General features: G+C 37.5%; 1 protein-coding gene across 9 annotated transcripts in view; it reads right to left on the bottom strand.

The window, feature by feature from the left end:
- LOC101725249 (sodium/hydrogen exchanger 9B1) overlaps positions 1-19,890 on the bottom strand; it is a 106,770-nt gene that overhangs the window by 63,525 nt on the left and 23,355 nt on the right. For 7 of the 9 annotated variants that reach the window (XM_087198732.1, XM_087198731.1, XM_021245392.2 and 4 more), the window contains exons 2-6: positions 6,396-6,465; positions 4,845-4,971; positions 3,558-3,728; positions 2,680-2,822; positions 1,435-1,562 (exon numbers count right to left, since the gene is read on the bottom strand). In XM_087198732.1, the coding sequence (XP_087054858.1) occupies positions 1,435-1,562; positions 2,680-2,822; positions 3,558-3,728; positions 4,845-4,971; positions 6,396-6,464 (638 nt within the window). In that variant the 5' untranslated portion in view covers position 6,465. The remainder of the gene's footprint in view (positions 1-1,434; positions 1,563-2,679; positions 2,823-3,557; positions 3,729-4,844; positions 4,972-6,395; positions 6,466-19,890) is intronic. The other 2 variants (XM_087198736.1, XM_087198737.1) reach the window with 1 other exon arrangement.

The following is a 19,890-nucleotide window of genomic DNA, read 5'->3' as shown; positions in this document are numbered from 1 at the left end:
AGTAGAATGGTAAATTTGGCCAACCCAGGTGACTTAGTAAGACCATCTTTCAACATAAAAAGGGCTGAGGATATAGCTCAGTGGTAGAGCACTTGCCTAGCATGTGTGAGGCCCTAGGTTAAAACCAATTAAAAATCAGGTCATAAGACTGGGGCCCTAATTGAAAAGGATGACTCCCTAAGAGGACTGAAAGAGACACCGAGAATGCCTGTGAGAGAACAGGCCACAGAGGACAGAGCAACAAGGTGGCCACCTGCAGGCCAAGCAGAGACCTTAGGAGAAACCAAAGCTGCCAATGTCTTGATCTTGGCCCTTCAGCCTCAAGAGCTGTGAGAAATAATTTCAGCTGCTTTAGTCACAAAGTAAATGAACAGATATGCAATTAAACAAGGGAATAAATAAGCCAAGTGACACACTTAAAGAAAAAAATCATAGTACATATTGGACAAAAGCCTTGGGTCTAGAATATAAAAATAATTTAAAACTCATAAGAACTCAATTTAAAAAACTGGTAGAAGATTCAAAGAAGATCTACAGATAGTTCCAGCACAGGAAAAAGTGCTCAGTGTCCGTGGTTATCAGGGAAATGTAAATCAAATCCATGACAGGATACCATTCTACGTTCTCGGAAAGAGCTACACTGAAATCTGTTCCCGTGTTGAAGAGGCTGTGGATGCCCTGGAGTTCCATCCACTGGAGGTGTGATAAAGGGAACGTCACCTTTATCTGTAAAGTTCTGATATTTTACAAGGTGAATGCAGGGCTGAAGGTGCTGTGGGTGCAGCTCTGGGTTCAAATTCCAGAAGCGTAAAAGTGAAAAACATAAAATGGTAATAACACATTTGAGTATTTTACAAGAAAAGTTAATTTAAAATCCATTGACTACAGCAGTACATATGCAATGGTTGCACTTGCTACAAACTTTACAGGAATGGACAAGTGGAGGCAAAAGTTAACTGAAAATGAAAAGGACTTCACGTTTAGAGACAGTGACTGCAGACTTATTTTGAAGAATTTGGACATAAGGGAAACGGTGGGAAACATAGTTGGGGCTTTGAATATAGGGAAATAATTTTCTCTTTGCATGTTTTTTAAAAATGGGAGAGTTTTTATTTATATATTGCTATATTAAAAATTTCTTCTATACCTTCATACATACATACAGTGACCAAAGAAGGTACCATTTGATAGGATAAAATATACACAGACATTACAAAACAGCAGAGAAGAGATAAGCTGAGCAGGCGGACTGTCTTGGCAGCACACACTTAGCAACTATGAATGCTTGTCAAAGATATGGTAGTTTTGAGACATGGCTCTGCTTTTGATCAACTGATTTCCAAGGTTTTCCACCACTGTGAAAAGAACGTCAGTGAAGAGCAATTTCTTCATTAACTGTATATTTTTCTAGTGAAAAAAAGCAAAAACAATTACCCTAATAGAAACCCCCACTGCCAAGGGAAATCCATGACGAAGTGGGAAACAACAGCAGCGGTGCACGCCTCTACGATGCACGGACCAAAGGACAGCCGGAAGCAGCCGGTCTTCATCTGCCGCAGAGCCTGAGGACAAAGGTCACACACAGAAACTTACAGAAGCGGCAGGAAAACCACATACTGAAATAACGGCTCATGAGCAATCAGGTTTTTCATTTAGAACAGCTAGAACAGAAATTCTGCCTTTTTTCTTTTCCACCAGCCTCTGCTCTTTGAAAGAACTCAAGATATAAGCAGCATGGACATAATTCCATGGAGAAAAAGTTATGAAACTTTTCAATCTCTCTTAAAAATTAAAAACAAAAATGAAGGAAAAATTGCCTTTTAGCCAGGTGCAGTAGCACACAACTATAATCCCAGCATTTAGGGAGGCTAAGGCGAGAAGATCATAAGTTCAAGTCCTGCCTGGGCAACTTAGTAAGACCCTGTCTCAAAATTTAAGAATAAAGGAAAGGATGTAGCTCTGTAGTATAGCACCCCTGGTTTTGACCCCCAGTACTGAAAAAGAGAGAAAGAGAGAAAGAGAGAAAGAAAGAGAGAAAGAAAGAAAGAAAGAAAGAAAGAAAAAGAAAAGAGAAAAAAGAAAAGAGGGGCCAGGGATTTAGCTCAGTAGTGCTGCTGCCCGCCTCGCACCCATAAGGTCCTGAGTTCGATCCCCAGCACTGCAAAAAAAAAAAAAAGAAAAGAAAATAGAAGAGAAAAAGAAGAAGGAGAAGGAGGAGGAGAAGGAAAAGGAAAAGGAAGAGAAGGGGAAGGAAGAGAAGGAAGAAGAGGAAGAAAGGGAGGAGGGGAAGAAGAGAAGGAGGAGAAAGGAGGAGGAGGAGGAGAAGAGGGAGAGAAAGAGAGATCTTTTTCTGGGTGACCTTATACCTTGTTAATTGAAAAGGAAATAGTCTCCATAGAAGAGCCTCCCAAACAATCCAGGTACATGAGGGACACTGATTGCCATGCAAAAGATGAAAGATGACCACAAACAGACACAATACATCACAGCCAGGTCTCCTCATATCCAAGTAACAATTACAGCTAGACACACAAAGTAAGGTGCCAATATTTCTGCAGTCCTTGTTGTTAGTTCTGCTTACAGACTCCATTTATAACAGCTAGAACAAAAATTCTGCCTTTTTTCTTTCCCACCAGCCTCTGCTGTTGGAAAGAACTCAAGATATAAGTGGCAGTCTACCTGTGGATCGAGTCCGAGCCCTGCTCGTATTAGGATGATAGTAAGGGCAGAGCTTCTTAGAGTTGAAGACCACTTGCTAGGGACTCTGACATGTTTACTGATGGATGGAATATTCCTGATGATAAAACCAGCCAGTAACACCCCTTAAAAAAATAAAAATACAGAAAATAAAGCATGTTTGGTTTAGTTCATTTTTCTGAGAGAGAAGAAAAACAAGGGCAGTGTACATAGGAATACAGAGCAGAGGAAACAGAATGAATGAAGGACGAAAAGAACAGACAACATATCCAAATGTGGTGCAGTATGTAACTCAGTTGTTAATTAAAAGACAAGGGACGCCCCAGATAGAAATTCCTCCACTGATTTTCCTCTGTGCAGCTGGGGAGTTATAAAATAATGGTGATAAGGAACAGCATGTCAAGCAGGTGAGCCAAAACACAGTGAGTGCACACAGTGAAGAGGCATAAATGGTGTACATGACAATCACAGCACCGTTGGGTATACTAATCCCTATAACATGAATCTTGTAATTGTATTCCAGTTATGTGACCTACACAAAACAGTCTTTCTTAAATTTTTCTTTTTAGCAATAAATTTTAAATTAAGTAAAAATGTCTTATTCAATGATAAAGCAATAAGAATCATGTATTGAGTATATTCAAGTTATTTTAAAAATAGGTTAAAAAATCTATATATACAAAGAATAAACACAGCTACAAAAGAGCTACAAATACAAGCATATGCAGTAATGCATATTCAAAGAAACTACATAGATAATATTAAATTGAAATATTTTTGAATTATATCTATTCCAACTAGTAAATGTACAAAGTATACAAATAGTCAACAACAAGGAAAAGAGTTTATTTTATACTTACCAAGAAGAGGTGGAAGTGGGGGCACTGTAGGTATTCTAATGAGTTTCAAAAGTGTCCCTCCAAGACGGGCACTATAGAAAATAATTACTAGTCTAAATAAATTTCCACCAGGGAGAACTTCAGGGCCTGAGAGTAGCCAGAGTATACACAAAATCATAAAGTATATAACTCCTGAAATATAAAAAAATACATCTATATATCCACACAGACATGTATATCCCACCACAAGATGAATTCTATTTTACTAAGTAGATCAAAAGCCAGACCTATATAATTATACATAGTATAGGCTAATATTAATATTGTTAACTAATATAGCTGAAGAGAAACTTGCTTATGATGTATTCCAATCTGTCACTTTATGTGACAAGTTTTAAAGTATTTTTTGTCTTCAGTATTAGGGATTGAACCCAGGGCCTCATGTATACTAGGCAAGCACTCTTATTGATAAGCTACATCCCAGGCCCTTTGAAAATTTATATATGAAATAAGCTCATCTAATTATATTTGGGACTCAGATTTACACAATTTTCATGGGTTGGGAATACCCAATGTCCTAAATCTAGCTAAAAAGTATCCTCTCACGGAACTATTCATACGGCACTTAGTTGATACTAACTTAAAACATCTCAAAGTTCAAATACTTCCCCCAAATACAAATTCTATTGTTTTAAAAATACTTCAATATATATGCTAATTGGTTTTGTTTATACTACTAATTTATCTTAGTTCATTGAAAAAAAGTTTTGCGTTATCTGTTTCTGTTTTGGGAGAATCTTTTGGGTTTACTTGTACTCTGAGTAACTAGTTTGAAGAAAATGATATACAGTATAATAACTATTGTTGTTCTCATTACTTGATTATGAAATTTTGTTTTATTGCTTCATACAATTAAAAAAATCTCAACGGACATTCCTAATTTGGGACTGCATAAAGTCTTAAAAGCAAAGCCCCATTGAATGTGAACTTAAAATAACAAGTAATACCTCATGAGCCAAAGTTCATAGATACAACAAAGGGGATTAGGTGGGTTTAAATAAAAATCTTCAACAAGTGCTGCTTCCAATCCCAAAAACTGAACACAAAATTCACAGAAAAGATTAAATATATTAAGCAATATTTTGGCTTTGGTTTTGAAATATTCAAGGAAATATTTTCTCTTTACCTAATTATTGCTTGTAACAAAGCTAATAATCCAAATTATATAGATTAAGCAGTAGCTTTGTTGCCTTATGTTTTTTTTTTCACCTCCTATATTTTCTCCATTTACATTTCTGTTTCACATACCACTTGTCATTATATTATTGACTATTCCTTGTGGAGGACAAGAAAAACATGTCCTCTTTTTCCTCTGTGGTATTGTTTCCTCTGTGTACAGGACTGTTTCTTTAGTTCCTTTATATGCACCATAGACCTGAAGTAAAACAATGAAATATTTTAAGAACTATCCTTCTCATACATTTTTATAAACGTACTAAGCCACCGCATCTTGTCAACATGGGGAATACACATAGGTATGTGGAGTGTCATGGCAGTGTATTTTACAAGGCACTCTAATGTAGACTTTAAAACACTTGAGTAACCAAAATTTTCATTTAACATTTATGTATACTGAATAAGTGAGCCTATAATGTGGTCATAATAATTAAACTGTTTTATCTTCTGTCTACCTCAAATTGATCACCAAAACTCTTCTGAAATGAAAAGTACAACTAAATTGGGAAATAAGCGAAATACAATTTTATAGTTTTTGGATTCATTTGATAAATTATGCAACTGCAAGATAAATGAGAAAAGTATAGGTCAAGTCTTCAGAAATTCAAGCATGGTTCCACTAGTATTTATAGATAATATATTTAAATAGCATATGTGTATACTTTAATCTTCCAATGCTTTAAATGGAACTCTAACAATGAAATCACAGATTTAGAAAAATAAATCTTTGGTTTGTGATAATATTGAGAAGCCTCTCCCAATGTAAAAGCAGAAAAATAAACAATTACAACAAAAACAATAACAATAAGCCCCAAGCTCTGATCATGCTGGAGTAGACATCTGCAAGTCTGCCATGTGGTTGCCATGATGGGGGGATGCATAAACACGCACACCAATGGGTGAGGTGGATTGCTAATATTTTGAGAAGAGTAGAAAAGAGAACAGGAAATGTAACAAAGCCTGGAGTGATTGACAGATTGAGGAAAGGGATGGTTAGCATTAATGACAGCAGAGTCAAAGGCATTTCAACACCTGAGGGTAAAAAAAGAATTACGTGGCTCTTTAAGATCAAAGTTCTCAAACCTGATGATTAGTCTGTTTGATTTTTGGCATTAAGACACTTTCTGCAGTTTCTACCACTGTAGGGAGGAACTAAAAACATAATGGTGAATTTTTATTAGGGCTACAACAAGTCATATAGAATAACATCCTATTATTTTAAGGTTTATAATTTAAAAAATTTTAAAAAATGGACACAGACTGGGGAGAACTCTTCTCAGATAAAGTAATAAGAAGCAAAGGTGAGTGTTTAAAATAATTGCAAAGACTTACGTTTAGTTCTTTTAAATTACTGAATTTCCCTGAATATGACAAGAAGCAATAAGCCATATTTTTCTTATTCCTAAAATCGACCGTATTTATTTCCAAAATACTCTATAGTAGTCACTTTCTATCTGTTTCTTCTTTCTGCTCATTTTCTAGGTCCCATTAAGTAGCTATTTCAACATTAATACTTTTTTATTTTAACCAGATATATGGAAGAAATCAAACTAATAGTAAATTTTAGAAGATTTAAGATGAGATTTTTATGTCATATACTACAACATAGTTTTAATTTTTTACCTGACTAGATGTAGTTGGTTGGAAATTTATATCCTCCTCATCTTTACTTTCTGATTTTGTGGTATGCATGCTAAGATTTAAAAGAAAAATAACTTGAAAGAAAACCAGGACTATAAATCAAATATGAGAAAAATATGGTTAAGTGACATTAAGATGACTTTTTAATCATCAATTTATATCAGAATCAAGTGAGATATCTTTATAGTTAAAAAAACCTAATTATTCATTTAAATCTGCTTTAAAAAATTATGTAGAAATTTAATACTTTTCACTAATTCATAATGACCCATATCTTAAAAGCACATATGAGAAAATTATTCTTTTTTTATGCACTGAGGTAGTATGTCTGAAATAATCTGCACTGATTTAAGCCATCTTCAGTCATAATCCTATGTGAGAGTCCAAGAATGAAATATGCAAGATGGCTAGCTAGAGGTGCTGGACATGCTTGCCTTCCTCAATGAAGCCCCCAGTGCAAATGAAAGAACATTAGCTGCTATCTAGAATACTTGGGGGAAGGGCCGGGGATTTAGCTCAGTGGTTCCGCCGGCTGCCTTGACAGCGCAAGGGCCCGAGTTTGATCCCCGGTACCCCCCCCAAAAAAAAGAATACTTGGGGGAGACTGCTGGAGTGTAGTGTGAATGAAGCAGGACAGCTAGGGACGGAGTCAGGACAACCTTCCAAAGGAACAAGGGACTGTATGTCAACCACCCTGTCACCCCAGTCTGGATCAGCTTGAAATGGGACAGTCTTCCATGACAAGAAAAAGGCAAATGGGAGGGCCTGGCCACCTGCTTGGTGCAAACGCCTGCAGATTTTATTTGTGGGAGCCATGCAGTCCTCAGGGACCCTGAATCAGGCCTGTGAAGTCGCTGGAGAATATGCCCCATTGCACTCCTCTGGAAAGGGAGTTCAATTCATGTTGTACTTCCCCCACCTAGCCTGCACTGAACACTAGTGTTTTGGCACCAAACCTAGCTGCTACTAGCTCAGATCTCCTGGAGCAGCTCCTGTGGCACAGTGAAACTTAAGAGGACCCATTCCTGTGCAGTGCCTGATAGAGTGGAGCACCCCACTAAATCTGATGGGGGCTCTGTGCCTTCACTCTTGTACCAATCATGTCTTATGTGCCTGGAAAGTGGTGGGCACCCCACACTCACACATGTGTGAGCCACACCCAGGGCCATCAGCAAACTTGCCACTATAGGCAATGCCATGTTGATGATAGCTCAAGAAGCTATAGAAAGGGTACTACTGTGCTCATCTAGAGCCAAAGCCAATACAGCTTTGCCAACCAATACCTTATGTTCAAAGTCTTTTGTGATGAAGCCATTCTATAAAATTGCTAGACAATAGGTTCATCAAATGTGTACACAGCAACAGAAGGACACAAGGAGTATGAAAAAGCAAGGTAACATTATGTCTTCATAGGAGCACATCATAATTCTCTAGTAACAGGACCAAAGAAAGGAAAATTGATGAGATGCCTAAAAAGCAATTCAAAATAATGATCCTAAGGAAACTCAGTCAGGTATAAGATAAAACAGATTGACAACTCAACAGAAATTAGGAAAATAATTCATAATATGAATGATAAATTCAGCAAAGAAAGAGAATTAAAAAGAACCAAATAGAATTAGTAAAAGTAAAGAACTCAAAAAGTTAAATGAAAATAGAGCTGAGAGCCTCAATAATAGACTAGGTCAAAGAGAATTTCTGACTTTGACAAGGTTTTTGAAATAACCCAGATAGACCAAAACACAACAAAACCAACCAACCAACCAACCAACCAGCCAACCATCAAAACAAAAACACCAAAATAAAAATAAAAAATCTAAACCACTAAACACAAATAATTCACATTATGTGTGTTTGAGAACACAAGAAAAGAGAAAGATGTAGAAAAACAATTCAATGAAATAATAGCTGAAACAAATCTTGAGGAAGCCATGGACATCCAGATCAGGAGGTTCAAGTCAATTTGCCTAAGAAGGTGGGAAAGGAGGCTTCTCCAAGGCATATTACAGTCAAACTGTCAAAAGTCAAAGAAAAGAAACAATTCTAAAAACAGCAAGAGAGAAGCAGCAGTCATATTTAAGCAAGCCCCCTCTTACTATTACATGAACTGCAGATTTTTCAGTAGAAAGCTTACAGGCCAATAGAGAATGACACAACATATTCAAATCCTTGAAAAAAAAGTTGCAAAGTAAAATATTATACCAAGTGAAACTATCTTTCAAAAAATAACATTTTTCCAAGACAAGCAAAAACTGGGGAAATTCATCATCCCTAGACTGATCTTACATAAAAAGGTGTCAGGTAGTTCTAGAAATAGAAATGAAAGGGTAATGCCTACAACTATGAAAACAAACACACAAAAGTACTGTCTTAGTTGCTGTCCTGTTGTTGGGACAAAATACCAGAAACCCACAACTTAAAAAGAAAGGGTTTATTTTGGCTCACAGTTTTAATCCATGGTCAGCTGGCTCCAAGGCAGAAGCAAGACAGAAGAGGAAAAGGTACTCAACTTATGGTGGCCAGGAAGAGAAGAGAGGAGCCAGGAAGGGAGATATAACTTTCCAGGTCACACCTCTAGGGGGCCTGCGTCTTCCAACCAGGCCCCACCTCCTAAGAGCATATTCAGCTCTAAATTCATCACTGGATAAAACCCCCGATGAGTGTAGCACCCCCATAATACAATCACCTTCCAAAAGCCCAAACTCTGAACATGTGAGCCTATCGGGGGACATTCTAGTCTAATCTATAGCAATCCACATCTGCCCCTCAAAAGATTCATGTTCATTTAATCCATCTCTAAGAATTGTTAAGGTTTAGTATTTAGAATTGCTAAAAGGTCCAAGTTCAAAGCCTCCTCTAAAACTCAAGGCAAACTCTTAGCTGTGAGTCTGTAAAAATAAGTAAGAAAGCTTAACATTGCCAACATATAATGGCATATTCCCATTCCAAAAGGGAAAAATAGGGGGACAGAAAGAATGGAACAAAAGTAAGACCAAAATCTAGCAGGATCAACATTAAAACCTGTAGTTCCATATCCAGTAGCCTGGACGGGCTGATGAGAAATGTCACCTCAATAGCCTTGCTGGTTACAGCCCATATGGCCTCCTTCTTGTGGTGGCTCTGCTCATTGCCTGTGGCTTTCCTCGGCCAGACATTCCCTGTTCCTGGCATCTCCAACTTCCTGGGGTCTCCACTGCACTTTTTTTTTCTGGTACCAGGGATCGAACTCAGGAGCTTGTGCTTATGAGGCTGGTGGTGGAACCACTGAGCTAAATCCCCGACCCTCCACTGCACTTTTGGCTTCACCCTTATAGCTTAGCCTACTGTCCCACCAGGGACACACTGCCTGGCCTTCCTTTTGATTGCATTTTGCATGTCTGTAAAACCAACACCATGTGGATAATACCAAGGTCTATCACATTCCCTGTCCCTGGACAAGCAGAATCAATATCATTAAGATGGTTATATTATAAAAACTGATAAATAGATTTAATGTGATTTCTATTACAATACCATTAATATTCTTCACAAAACTAGAAAAAAAATCCTGAAATTTATATTGTACCAGAAGAGTTCCAAATAGCCAGAGTAATCCTGAGTCTCTTTAATAAATGGCGTGGGGAAAACTGGTTATCAACATGCACAAGAATAAAACTAGACCTATATATCTTACCTTGTATTAAAACCAAATAAAAGTAGATAAAAGACTTAGTATAAAAATAGAAAATTTGAAACTACTAGAAGATAACATAGCGAAAACACTTGCAGCCACTTTGCAGCACAATAAAGGAAACAATCAGAGTTAAGAGAGCCAACAGAATGGGAAAAAATTTTTTCCAGCTTTTCTTCTGATAGATAACTAATGTCTAGAATACACAAAGAACTAAAAAAAAAAAAATTAACCACCCTGAAACAAATGAACCAATCAGAAAAACGGGCAAATGGACGAAATAGACATTTCTCAAAAGAAGTACAAGTGGCCAACAGGGACATAGAAATGTTCATCATCATCTTTAGCCATTAGGGAAATGCAAATCAAAACAACTCTAAGATTCCTTGTTCCAGAAAGAATGGCTACCACCAAGAACTCAAAAATCAACAAATGCTGGCCAGGATGTGAGGGAAAAGGAATCCTTCTACACTGTTGTTAGAAATGTAAGCTGGTAAAATCACTATGAGAATTAGGACAGAGATCCCAAAAAACAAAATAGAAATCTTATTGGACCCAGGTCTACCTTTCTGGGGTAGATTCTGGAGAGTTAAATTAATCATACTATAATGAGACACACAGTCATATGTACAGTAACACAATTCATGACAGTTAAGCCCTGGAAACAGCCTGTATGTCCATAAACAGACAAATGCATGAAGAAAATGTGGTATATGTGCATAATGGAATTTTATTCAGCCATAAAAAATGGATTTATATTATTTGCTGGAAAATGGATGGATCTTGAGCCCATAATATTGAGCAAAATAAAGAGTAAAATAAAGGAGAGATGGTAGGAAACATGGAGGCAAACTAATAATGAGCAAGAGAATCAGAGAGGGAAAATTCTGAGGGGGAGGGAAATAGAAGTAATCAAGAAAAAATATACAAATTCTCAAAAATGAATGTTAATATTATATATCAAACATATATAAAAAAGAAAAATCTATCAAATAGCCATGTACTTTTTTTGGCCTTATTTCAGAAAAGGAACTATTAAAACAATATCCTTAGGAAATAAAGAGCCTTAAGATGAACTTGAGAACAGAATACCAAAAACTCCAAGTATGTCATAGAAGGTTAAACTCATTTAGGAAGAGCTCACTGGAAATCAAGTACGAAGGTGCCAAGTAAGAGCTCCACCGTGCTGTTCCGGTGCCTCTGACTAGCCCTACAGGTGCCTCACCTCGCAAGTGCTTTCACTAAGCACTTGGAATTTTTATTAGGTGATTATCCCGCTTTCTTATATTTTCAACCTTTTTCAAAGCCCCCTCTAAATCTGTGTCCTATCTAAAACCAAGTCTTTCCTTTTTTTTTTGGTACTGGGGATCAAACTCAGGACCTTGCGCTTGCTAAATCCTCGGCCCTTCCAAGTCCTTCCTTTAAGGACACTGCTTTCCCAAAAGTCCTCTTATGTAACAGTTACTTACTAACATTGCTTCTGATACTGTGCTATTTCAAAACACTCTTATAGGACAAAAGAAAACCCTTGGTCCTTTGAAGCTTGTAATTCGAAAACATCATCTTCTCCCTCTTCTAGTCAGTCATTTGCTGACCTCATTTTGGCCCCCTTCCATTATTCACCAAAGGCATCAGCCTCTGACCCCAAAATCTGTAATCTTTGTGAATGTCTTAAGCATACAATTGGAAAATTCATTTACTATCTCGGCTCCTTAGTTCTTTACTTCCTTTTCATTACAGGAGAGGCCATGCTGGACACCCACATCATCTGAAATGCTCTAAATCCCTGGCTCAAGCATCTACCTCTCTGAACTCTACCTCATCTTCTTTCCATTTTCTTATCGATTACAATCACCTCACCTCCTCCAATTTCCCCTCAGTGTCATTGGGACATGCAATGCAATGCCTCCTTTAGCTTGATCCTTTAGCCCTCCCCTTTTCCTTCTTCACTTCTTTTTCTATTCAATACTTATGACTCATCACCTCCAAGTACTGTTATCAATATTCTAAACTCTCAGGAAACATGTTTTACATCTTTTTATAAAAGCCTCAATCCTGTACCAACCTATTATTTCTCCATTCACTTGACTGAGAACTGAACGCTGCTGTAGAAAGCTACACTAAAGCAATCTAGATCACTATAAATGTCCAACAGCCTCCAGGGGCCTTCGTGATGATGTCCTGGTCCTAATACATGCATACTGTCAACTTGCTCTCCCTAGTGAATATTTCCAAACCACTGACCCTCCAATCTCCTTCATTCTCAGTAGACAAACTCAGCTCCAATCTCCACCAGCAAACTGTTTTCCTCACTTTCCTTTCTCTTCTCTTATGAAAGAAAGGTACTGTCCTTCTTAACACAGTCAGAGCACTTGTGTTCTGGGCCACATCCCTTCTCATTAACTATCATTGCTCTCCACCTCCTTTCAACTACATCCTTCCTAAGGTTTTTTTTTTTGGTGGTACTGAGTGTTGAACCCAGAACCTTGCACTGGGCGATATCCCCAGCCTTTTGTAAATTTTGAGACAGTCTTGCTAAGTTGCCCAGAGTGACCTTGAACTTGCAATTCCCCTGCTTCAGCCTCTTGCATAGCTGCAATTATTAGTGGGCTCACTGCACCTGGCCTCTACCCAGTGATTTACAACAATGAACTCATTTTGTTTCCCAGCAACCCACACCCCATTCAGTTATTGTCCCATCTGTAGCTTCTTTTCACCAGCACACTTTTGGAGAGTGGCCAGCTCTCACAGTCTCCTTTTCCCTGCCAGCCACTCATTCTCAATGTTTTCTGATTGAGGTTTTACTCTCACTCCACAAAATAATTCTAGGTAAGGTCAAAAAATAACTTCCACATGAAGTATGAGAAAACACAACATTCTTTTTTAGGCTCTTGCTAAACCATGCTGTCATTTCCCGTTTTTCTTGTTCTTTTCCTGTTACTTTTGTAGGCTCATCCTTCTCTAGCCAACTACTAAAAGCTGAGGGTCCTCAAGTCCTTCCATCTTCCATGCATTCATGAGTTGGGTTTTCCACTACTTGCCACTAGATTTAGGATAATAACAAAAATATTTAGTATCTCTACAGGATTCTGCACAATGTGGTTCCTGGATCCCTCTTCACCTTAATTTCATAACACGCTTCCCATTTGTTTGTTTTTAATTATGAGCCACTTTCATGTTCATTTTCTCAAAATTTCCAGGTTCTACCTGCAGAACCGTTAAATTTGCTTTGCCCTTTAATTGAAATACTCTTACCTGCCATCTTCCTTGATTGGTTCTCTTTTTATTCTATAAATCAAAGACCACGTGTTCATAGAAATCTTTCTAGGCTAAATCAGGACCATTTGTTACTTGTACTTCTAGGACCTTGCTCATTTCCTTCAAAATGCTTATCTCAACTTGAAATTTCATATTTTTGGGGGTTACTGTTCAGCGCATCTGCCTCATTAGGCTGTAGACTCTAGGCTACCTTAAGCCTCTGTTCACATTATTTTTCCAAACTGTTTTTCTTTTTTAGAGTGAACAACTTCTATTTATCAGTCATCAAGTCCATGGATTCTGTCCTAGTTTCTTTCTTTTTCTTTTTTTTTTTTTTTGGTACCGGGGATCAAACTCAGGACCTTGCACTTGTGAGGCAGGTGGTAGAACCACTGAGCCAAATTCCTGGCTCACTCTTGTTTCTTTCCATTCTGCCACTGAGCCTATCCAGGGAAATTGTTATTGCAGATATTATGTTTTTAGTTAGAAAAATCTTACTTGCTTTTCTTTTACTGTCTCTATGCTGGGGGTTGAACCTATGGCCTTTGCATTGAGCTACACCACAACATTCCCAACCCCTTTTGGAGACAAGGTCTTGGTAAGTTGCTAAATTGCCCAGGCTGGGTTTCAGCTTGCCATCCTCCTCCACTAGTTTTGCAAAGTGCTTGGATTACTGGCATATGCCACTCTGCCTGGCTTACTTGTTCTTTTTTTCATTTTATTGGTACAATTTAAATTTATATAATGATCACATTCATCATAGGGAATTTGTACCTTTACATGATGTATCTCGATTCCCTTTTGCCCCATTCCCTTCCCCTCTCTTCAATCCCTCTTCCCTTTCCTTATTTACAAAAGCCGCATTTCCACTTTTCCATGCTTACTCATTTTTTGTTTCCTTTTTTCCTTTTCCTCTCCTCCCTCTCTAGCTCCTCCTTCCCATTGAATGATTTTTTTTTTATTTCACATTGTCTATTATACATTTTGGTCCCGATTTACATTTTTTTAGTTACTTATACCAGAGAGACAATGTGATATTTACATGTGTGTCTGATTTATTTCACTTAAGAATATAACTTCGAGGTGCATCCATTTAGCTATAAATGTCTCTAGCTGATTCTTCTTTATGGCTGAGTAATATTCTATTGTATAGAAAAACCACATCTTGGGCCGGGCATTTAGCTCAGTGGTTTTGCTTCCTGCTGTGCAAGTGTAAGAACCCGAGTTCGATCCCCAGTACCAAAAAAAAAGAAAAAGAAAAAGAAAAAAAAGAAAAACCACACCTTCTTTATCCATTCATCGGTTGATGGGCATTTGGATTATTTCCAAGATTTAGCTATTACAAACTGTGTTGCTATAAACATGGGTATACATATATTGCTGTGATATGAAGCTTTTAATTCTTTTGGGAAGATACCCAGGAGAGGAATAGCTGAGTCAAATGGGACCCCTAATTCTAGTTTTTTAAGGAATCTCCACACTGATTTCCACAGTGGTTGCACCAGTCTGCACTCCTACCCACAGTGGAGAAGGGATCCTTTTTCCTCACACCCAGCATTTGTTGTCGGTTGATTTCTTGATAGCAGCCATTCTTTCTGGAATGAGATTGTATCTCAACATTGTTTTAATTTGCATCTCTCAAACGACCAGTGATGTTGAACACTTTTTATATGTTTATTTGTCATTTGTACTTCTTCATCTGAGAAGTGTCTTACTCACTTCAGATGCTCACTTTTGGATTGGGTCTTTAAAAAAAATTTTTTTTTGAGACAGGGTCTCGCTTTGGTAGTTCAGCTGGCCTTAGTTCACTGTGTAGCCCAGGCTGGCCTTGAACTCATGATGATCTTCCTGTCTCAGCCTCCTGATTGCTGGGATTACAGGCATGCACCACCGATCCAGTTGGGTCTTTAAATTTGAGGGGTCTGATTTTTTTCAATTCTTTGTATGTTCTAGATATTAGTTCTTTGTCTGAGGGACTACTGGCTAGAATTTATTCCTACTCTGTGGGTTGATTTTTTTTGCAGTGCAAAAGCTTTTTAATAGGGTGAGATCCCAGTTGTTTATTCTTTGTAGTACTGCCCATGCAGTCTGAGTTTTGTTCATGAAGTCTTTGCCTACCCCTATGTCCTCAAGAGTTCTCCCCAGTCTCTCTTCCAGCAGATTTAGTGTTTCTGTTTTAATATTTAGGTCGTCTTTGATCCATTTTTATTTTAGTTTCGTGCATGGTGAGAGATATGGGTTTAGTTTTAGTCTTTGGCATGTAGAAAGCCAAGTTTTCCAGCACCACTTATTAAAGAGGTTATTCTTGAAATGGATGTGTTTGGCCCCTTTGTCAATGATAAGGTGGCGGAGTGTGTTTGGGGTTGGTTCTGTGTCTTCTCGTCTGTTCCACTGATCTTCAGGTCTGTTTTTATTTTGTTTTGTCTTGTTTTGCCAGTATCTTGCTGGTTTTTTTTTTCCATCATGGTAGCTCTGTAGTATAATATTAATTCAGGGATTGTGATGCCCCTTGTCTTGCCTTGCCTTTGTTGCCCAGAATTGCCTTTGCTATTGTAGGTCTCTTCTGGTTCCAAATGAATTTTAGAATTGTTTTCTCTAATTCTGTAAGATATGGGGCTGGGATTTTGATCGGGATTGCATTAAATCTGTATAATTTTGAGAGTATGGCCATTTTCACTATATTGGTTCTTCCTACCCAAGAGCAAGGGATATCTTTCCACTTTCTAATATGCTCTTCGATCTCCATTTCCAGAGTACTGCAGTTTTTCAATGTAGAGGTCTTTTGCTTCCTTCATTAGAGTGATGCCTAGATATTTCATTTTTTTTCGACGTTATTGTGAAAGGTGTTGTTTCCCTAATTTCTTTCTCAGTGTACGTTGTTTGTGTAGAGGAAGGCTACTGATTTTTGAGTGTTGACTTTATACTCAGCTATGCTACTGAATTTGGTTATTAAACGTACAAGTCTTTTGGTGGAGTTTTTGGGGTCTTCTATGTAGAGTATCATGTCATCTGCAAATACTGATAGTTTAACTTCTTCCTTTCCTGTTCTTATTCCATTTCTTTCTCTTGTCTAATTGCTCTGGTTAATGTTTCCAGAACAAAGTTTAATAAGAGCGGTCACAGTGGAATCCTTCTCTTGTTCCTGATTTTACAGTGAAAGCTTTCATTTTTTTCCTATTTAGTATGATGTTGGCTATTGGTTTGTCATTGATGGCTTTTATCAGATTGAGATAAGGACCATCTATCTATTCCAATATTCTATGGATTTTTTTTATCATGAATGGGTGTTGGATTTTGTCAAATGCTTTCTCTGCATCAAATGAGATGATCGTGTGATTTTTGTCTTTTGCTCTGTTGATAAGGTATATTACATTTGTCGATTCATGTAAGTTGAACCATCCCTGCATCTCTGGGATGAATCCTACTTGATCATGGTGTATAATCTTCTTGAGGATTTGCTGCATTCTGTTTGCCAGTATCTTATTGTGGATTTTTGCATCTATGTTCATTAGGGAGATTGGCCTGTAGTTCTCTCTTTTGGTTGGGTCCTTCTCTGGTTTTGGTATCAGAGTAATGTTTGCTTCCAGGAAGTAAAGAGTTTGAGGAGAACTGGCAGTAGATCTTCTGTAAATTTTTTATAGAATTCAGCAGTGAAATAAGACCTGGACTTTTCTTTGTTGGTAAGTTTTTAATTACATTTTCAATGGCTTATATTGGGTTATTTAGAATTTTAATATCTTGTTTCAGCTTTGGTAATTCATATGCATCTAAAAATCTCTCCATTTCTATTTTTTAATCTTATTAGAGTATAAGTTTTCATAATTGCTATTAATGATCTTCTGGATTTCCATAGCACCTGTTGTGATTTTACCCTTTTTATTACTTATTGCATGAATTTGGGTCTTCTCTTTCCTTTTTTTGCTAAGGTTGGCTATGCGTTTATCAATTTTATTTATTTATTTATTTTTGTATTAAATTCTTTTATTGGTACATTGTAGGTATACAACACAATTACATTTCTCATTGGGAATTGTACCTTTACATAATGCATCTTGGTTCTTATTTCTTCCCCATTCCTAGCCCTCCCTTCACGCCCTCTACCCTTCCCTATTTACAAAGACTTTATTTCCATTTTTTCCATTTCTCATCATTTTTCCTTTCCCCTGCCCCTCCCACTACCCCTACCCCTTTGGACCTTTTCTTCCTATTTTACATTATTGATTATTCATTCTAATCATTGGTACATTTTAGGTATACAATATAATGACATTCATCATTGGAAATTTGCACCTTTACATATTCTCTCTTGGTTCTTATTTTTTCACTCTTGCCCAGCCCTCCCTTCAACCCCTCCAGTCCTATTTACAAAGATTTTGTCCCTATTTTTCCATTTTCTCGTATTAATCCCATTCCCTTCTCTCCTTTCCCCTAGCCCTCCCACTTCCTTCCCCTTTGCCCCTTTTCTTCCTATTTCACATTACCTATTATACATTTAGTCCTTATTTACACTTTCAGTTTCTCACACCAGGGAAACTATTCAGTATTTACATATGTGTGTCCTATTTATTTCACTTAAGAGTATCACCTCAATGTGCATCCACTTAGCTATAAATGTGTCTAATTTCTCATTTTTTATGACTGAGTAGTACTCCATTTTATAAAAAAACCACATTTTCTTTATCCAGTCTCCAGTTGATGGGCATTTGGGCTGTTTCCAAGTTTTAGCTATTACAAACTGCGCAGCTATGAACATGGGTGCACATATATCACTGTGGTATGATTCTTTTAATTCTTTGGGGAAGATCCCCAGCAGTGGAATAGCAGGGTCAAATGGGACTTCCAGTCCTAGTTCTTTGAGGTATCTCCATACTGATTTCCACAGTGCTTGCACCAGTCTACACTCCCACCAGCAGTGGAGCAGGGTTCCTCTTTCCCCACAGCCCTGCCAGCATTTGTTATTGGTTGATTTCATGATAGCAGCCATTCTTTCTGGAGTGAAGTGGAATCTCAGCATTGTTTTCATTTGCATCTCTCAAATGACCAGTGATGTTGAACATTTTTTCATGTATTTATTTGCTATTTCTACTTCTTTGTGTGAGAAATGTCTGTTCATTTCAGATGCCCATTTTTGGATTGGGTCTTTAAATTTGGGAGGTCTGATCTTTTTAAGTTCTTTATAGATTCGAGATAGTAGACCTTTGTCTGAGGAAGAGCAGGTGAAGATTTTTTCCCACATTGTGTGTTGTCTCTTCACACTGCTGGTGGTTTCTCTTGCTGTGCAGAAGCTTTTTAATAAGAAGAGATCCCATTTGTTGATTGTTTGTGCTAGTTCACAGGCAACTGAGGTTTTGTTCATAAAATCTTTTCCTACACCGATGTCTTCAAGGGTTCTACTTAACCTCTGTTCCAACTGGTTCAGAGTTTCTATTTTAATATTTAGATCTTTAATCCATTTTGATTTTAGTTTAGTGCATGGTGAGAGATACAGGTCTAGTTTTAATCTTTGGCAAGTTGAAGCCCAATTTTTCCAGCACCATTTATTAAACAGGCTATCTTTCCTCCAGTGAGGGTGTTTGGCTCCTTTGTCGAAGATGAGATGGCTGAGTGTGTCTGGCATTGTTTCTGCATCTTCTAATCTGTTCCACTGGTCCTCAAATCTGTTTCTTTGCCAGTACCAGGCTGTTTTTATCACAGTAGCTTTGTAGTATAGTTGCAGGTTGGGGATTGTGATACCCTCTGCCATGTCTCTGTTACCTAGAATTGCTTTTGCTATTCTGGGTCTCTTCTTGCTCCAAATGAATTTTTGGATTGTTTTCTCAAGGTCTATGAAGTATGCTGCTGGGATCTCAATTGGAATTGCATTAAATCTATATAGCAGTTTTGGAAGTATGGCCATTTTCACAATATTAATCCTTCCTACCCAGGAGCAGGGGATGTCTGTCCATTTTTTGATATCATCTTCAATCTCTCTTTTCAGAATGCCACAGTTTTCAGAGAAGAGGTCTTTGATTTCTTTCATTAGGATGATTCTTAGGTATTTCAGTTTTTTGGATGCTATTGTGAAAGGAATTATTTGCCCTATTTCTCTCTCAGTGAGTCTGTCATTGGTGTAGAGGAATGCTATTGATTTTTGTGTGTTACCTTGTAACCAGCTACTTGACTGAATTTGGTTATTAAGTCTAGAAGACTTTTGGTGGAGTTCTTGGGGTCTTCTATATAGAGTATCATGTCATCTGCAAATAATGACAATTTGACTTCTTCATTTCCTATCTTTATTCCTTTTATTTCTTTCTCTTGTCTAATTGCTATGGCTAATGTTTCCAGAACTATATTGAACAAGAGTGGTGATAGTGGACATCCTTGTCTTGTTCCTGATTTTAGTGTGAAGGATTTCAGTTTTTGACCATTTAGTATGATATTGACTGTTGGTTTTTCATAGATGGCTTCTATCAGTTTGAGGGAGAGACCATCTATTCCAATTTTTTGTAGGGTTTTTATCATAAATGCATGTTGGATTTTGTCAAATGCTTTTTCTGCATCTATGGAGAT

The sequence above is a fragment of the Heterocephalus glaber genome, unplaced genomic scaffold (assembly GCF_053883595.1).
Source record: "Heterocephalus glaber isolate CG9 unplaced genomic scaffold, H.glaber_assembly_v1.0 deba00001688, whole genome shotgun sequence".
NCBI classification, from domain to species: Eukaryota; Metazoa; Chordata; class Mammalia; order Rodentia; family Bathyergidae; genus Heterocephalus; species Heterocephalus glaber.
Note: the sequence above shows the minus strand (reverse complement) of the source record. Positions and strands in the feature narration are given on the sequence as shown.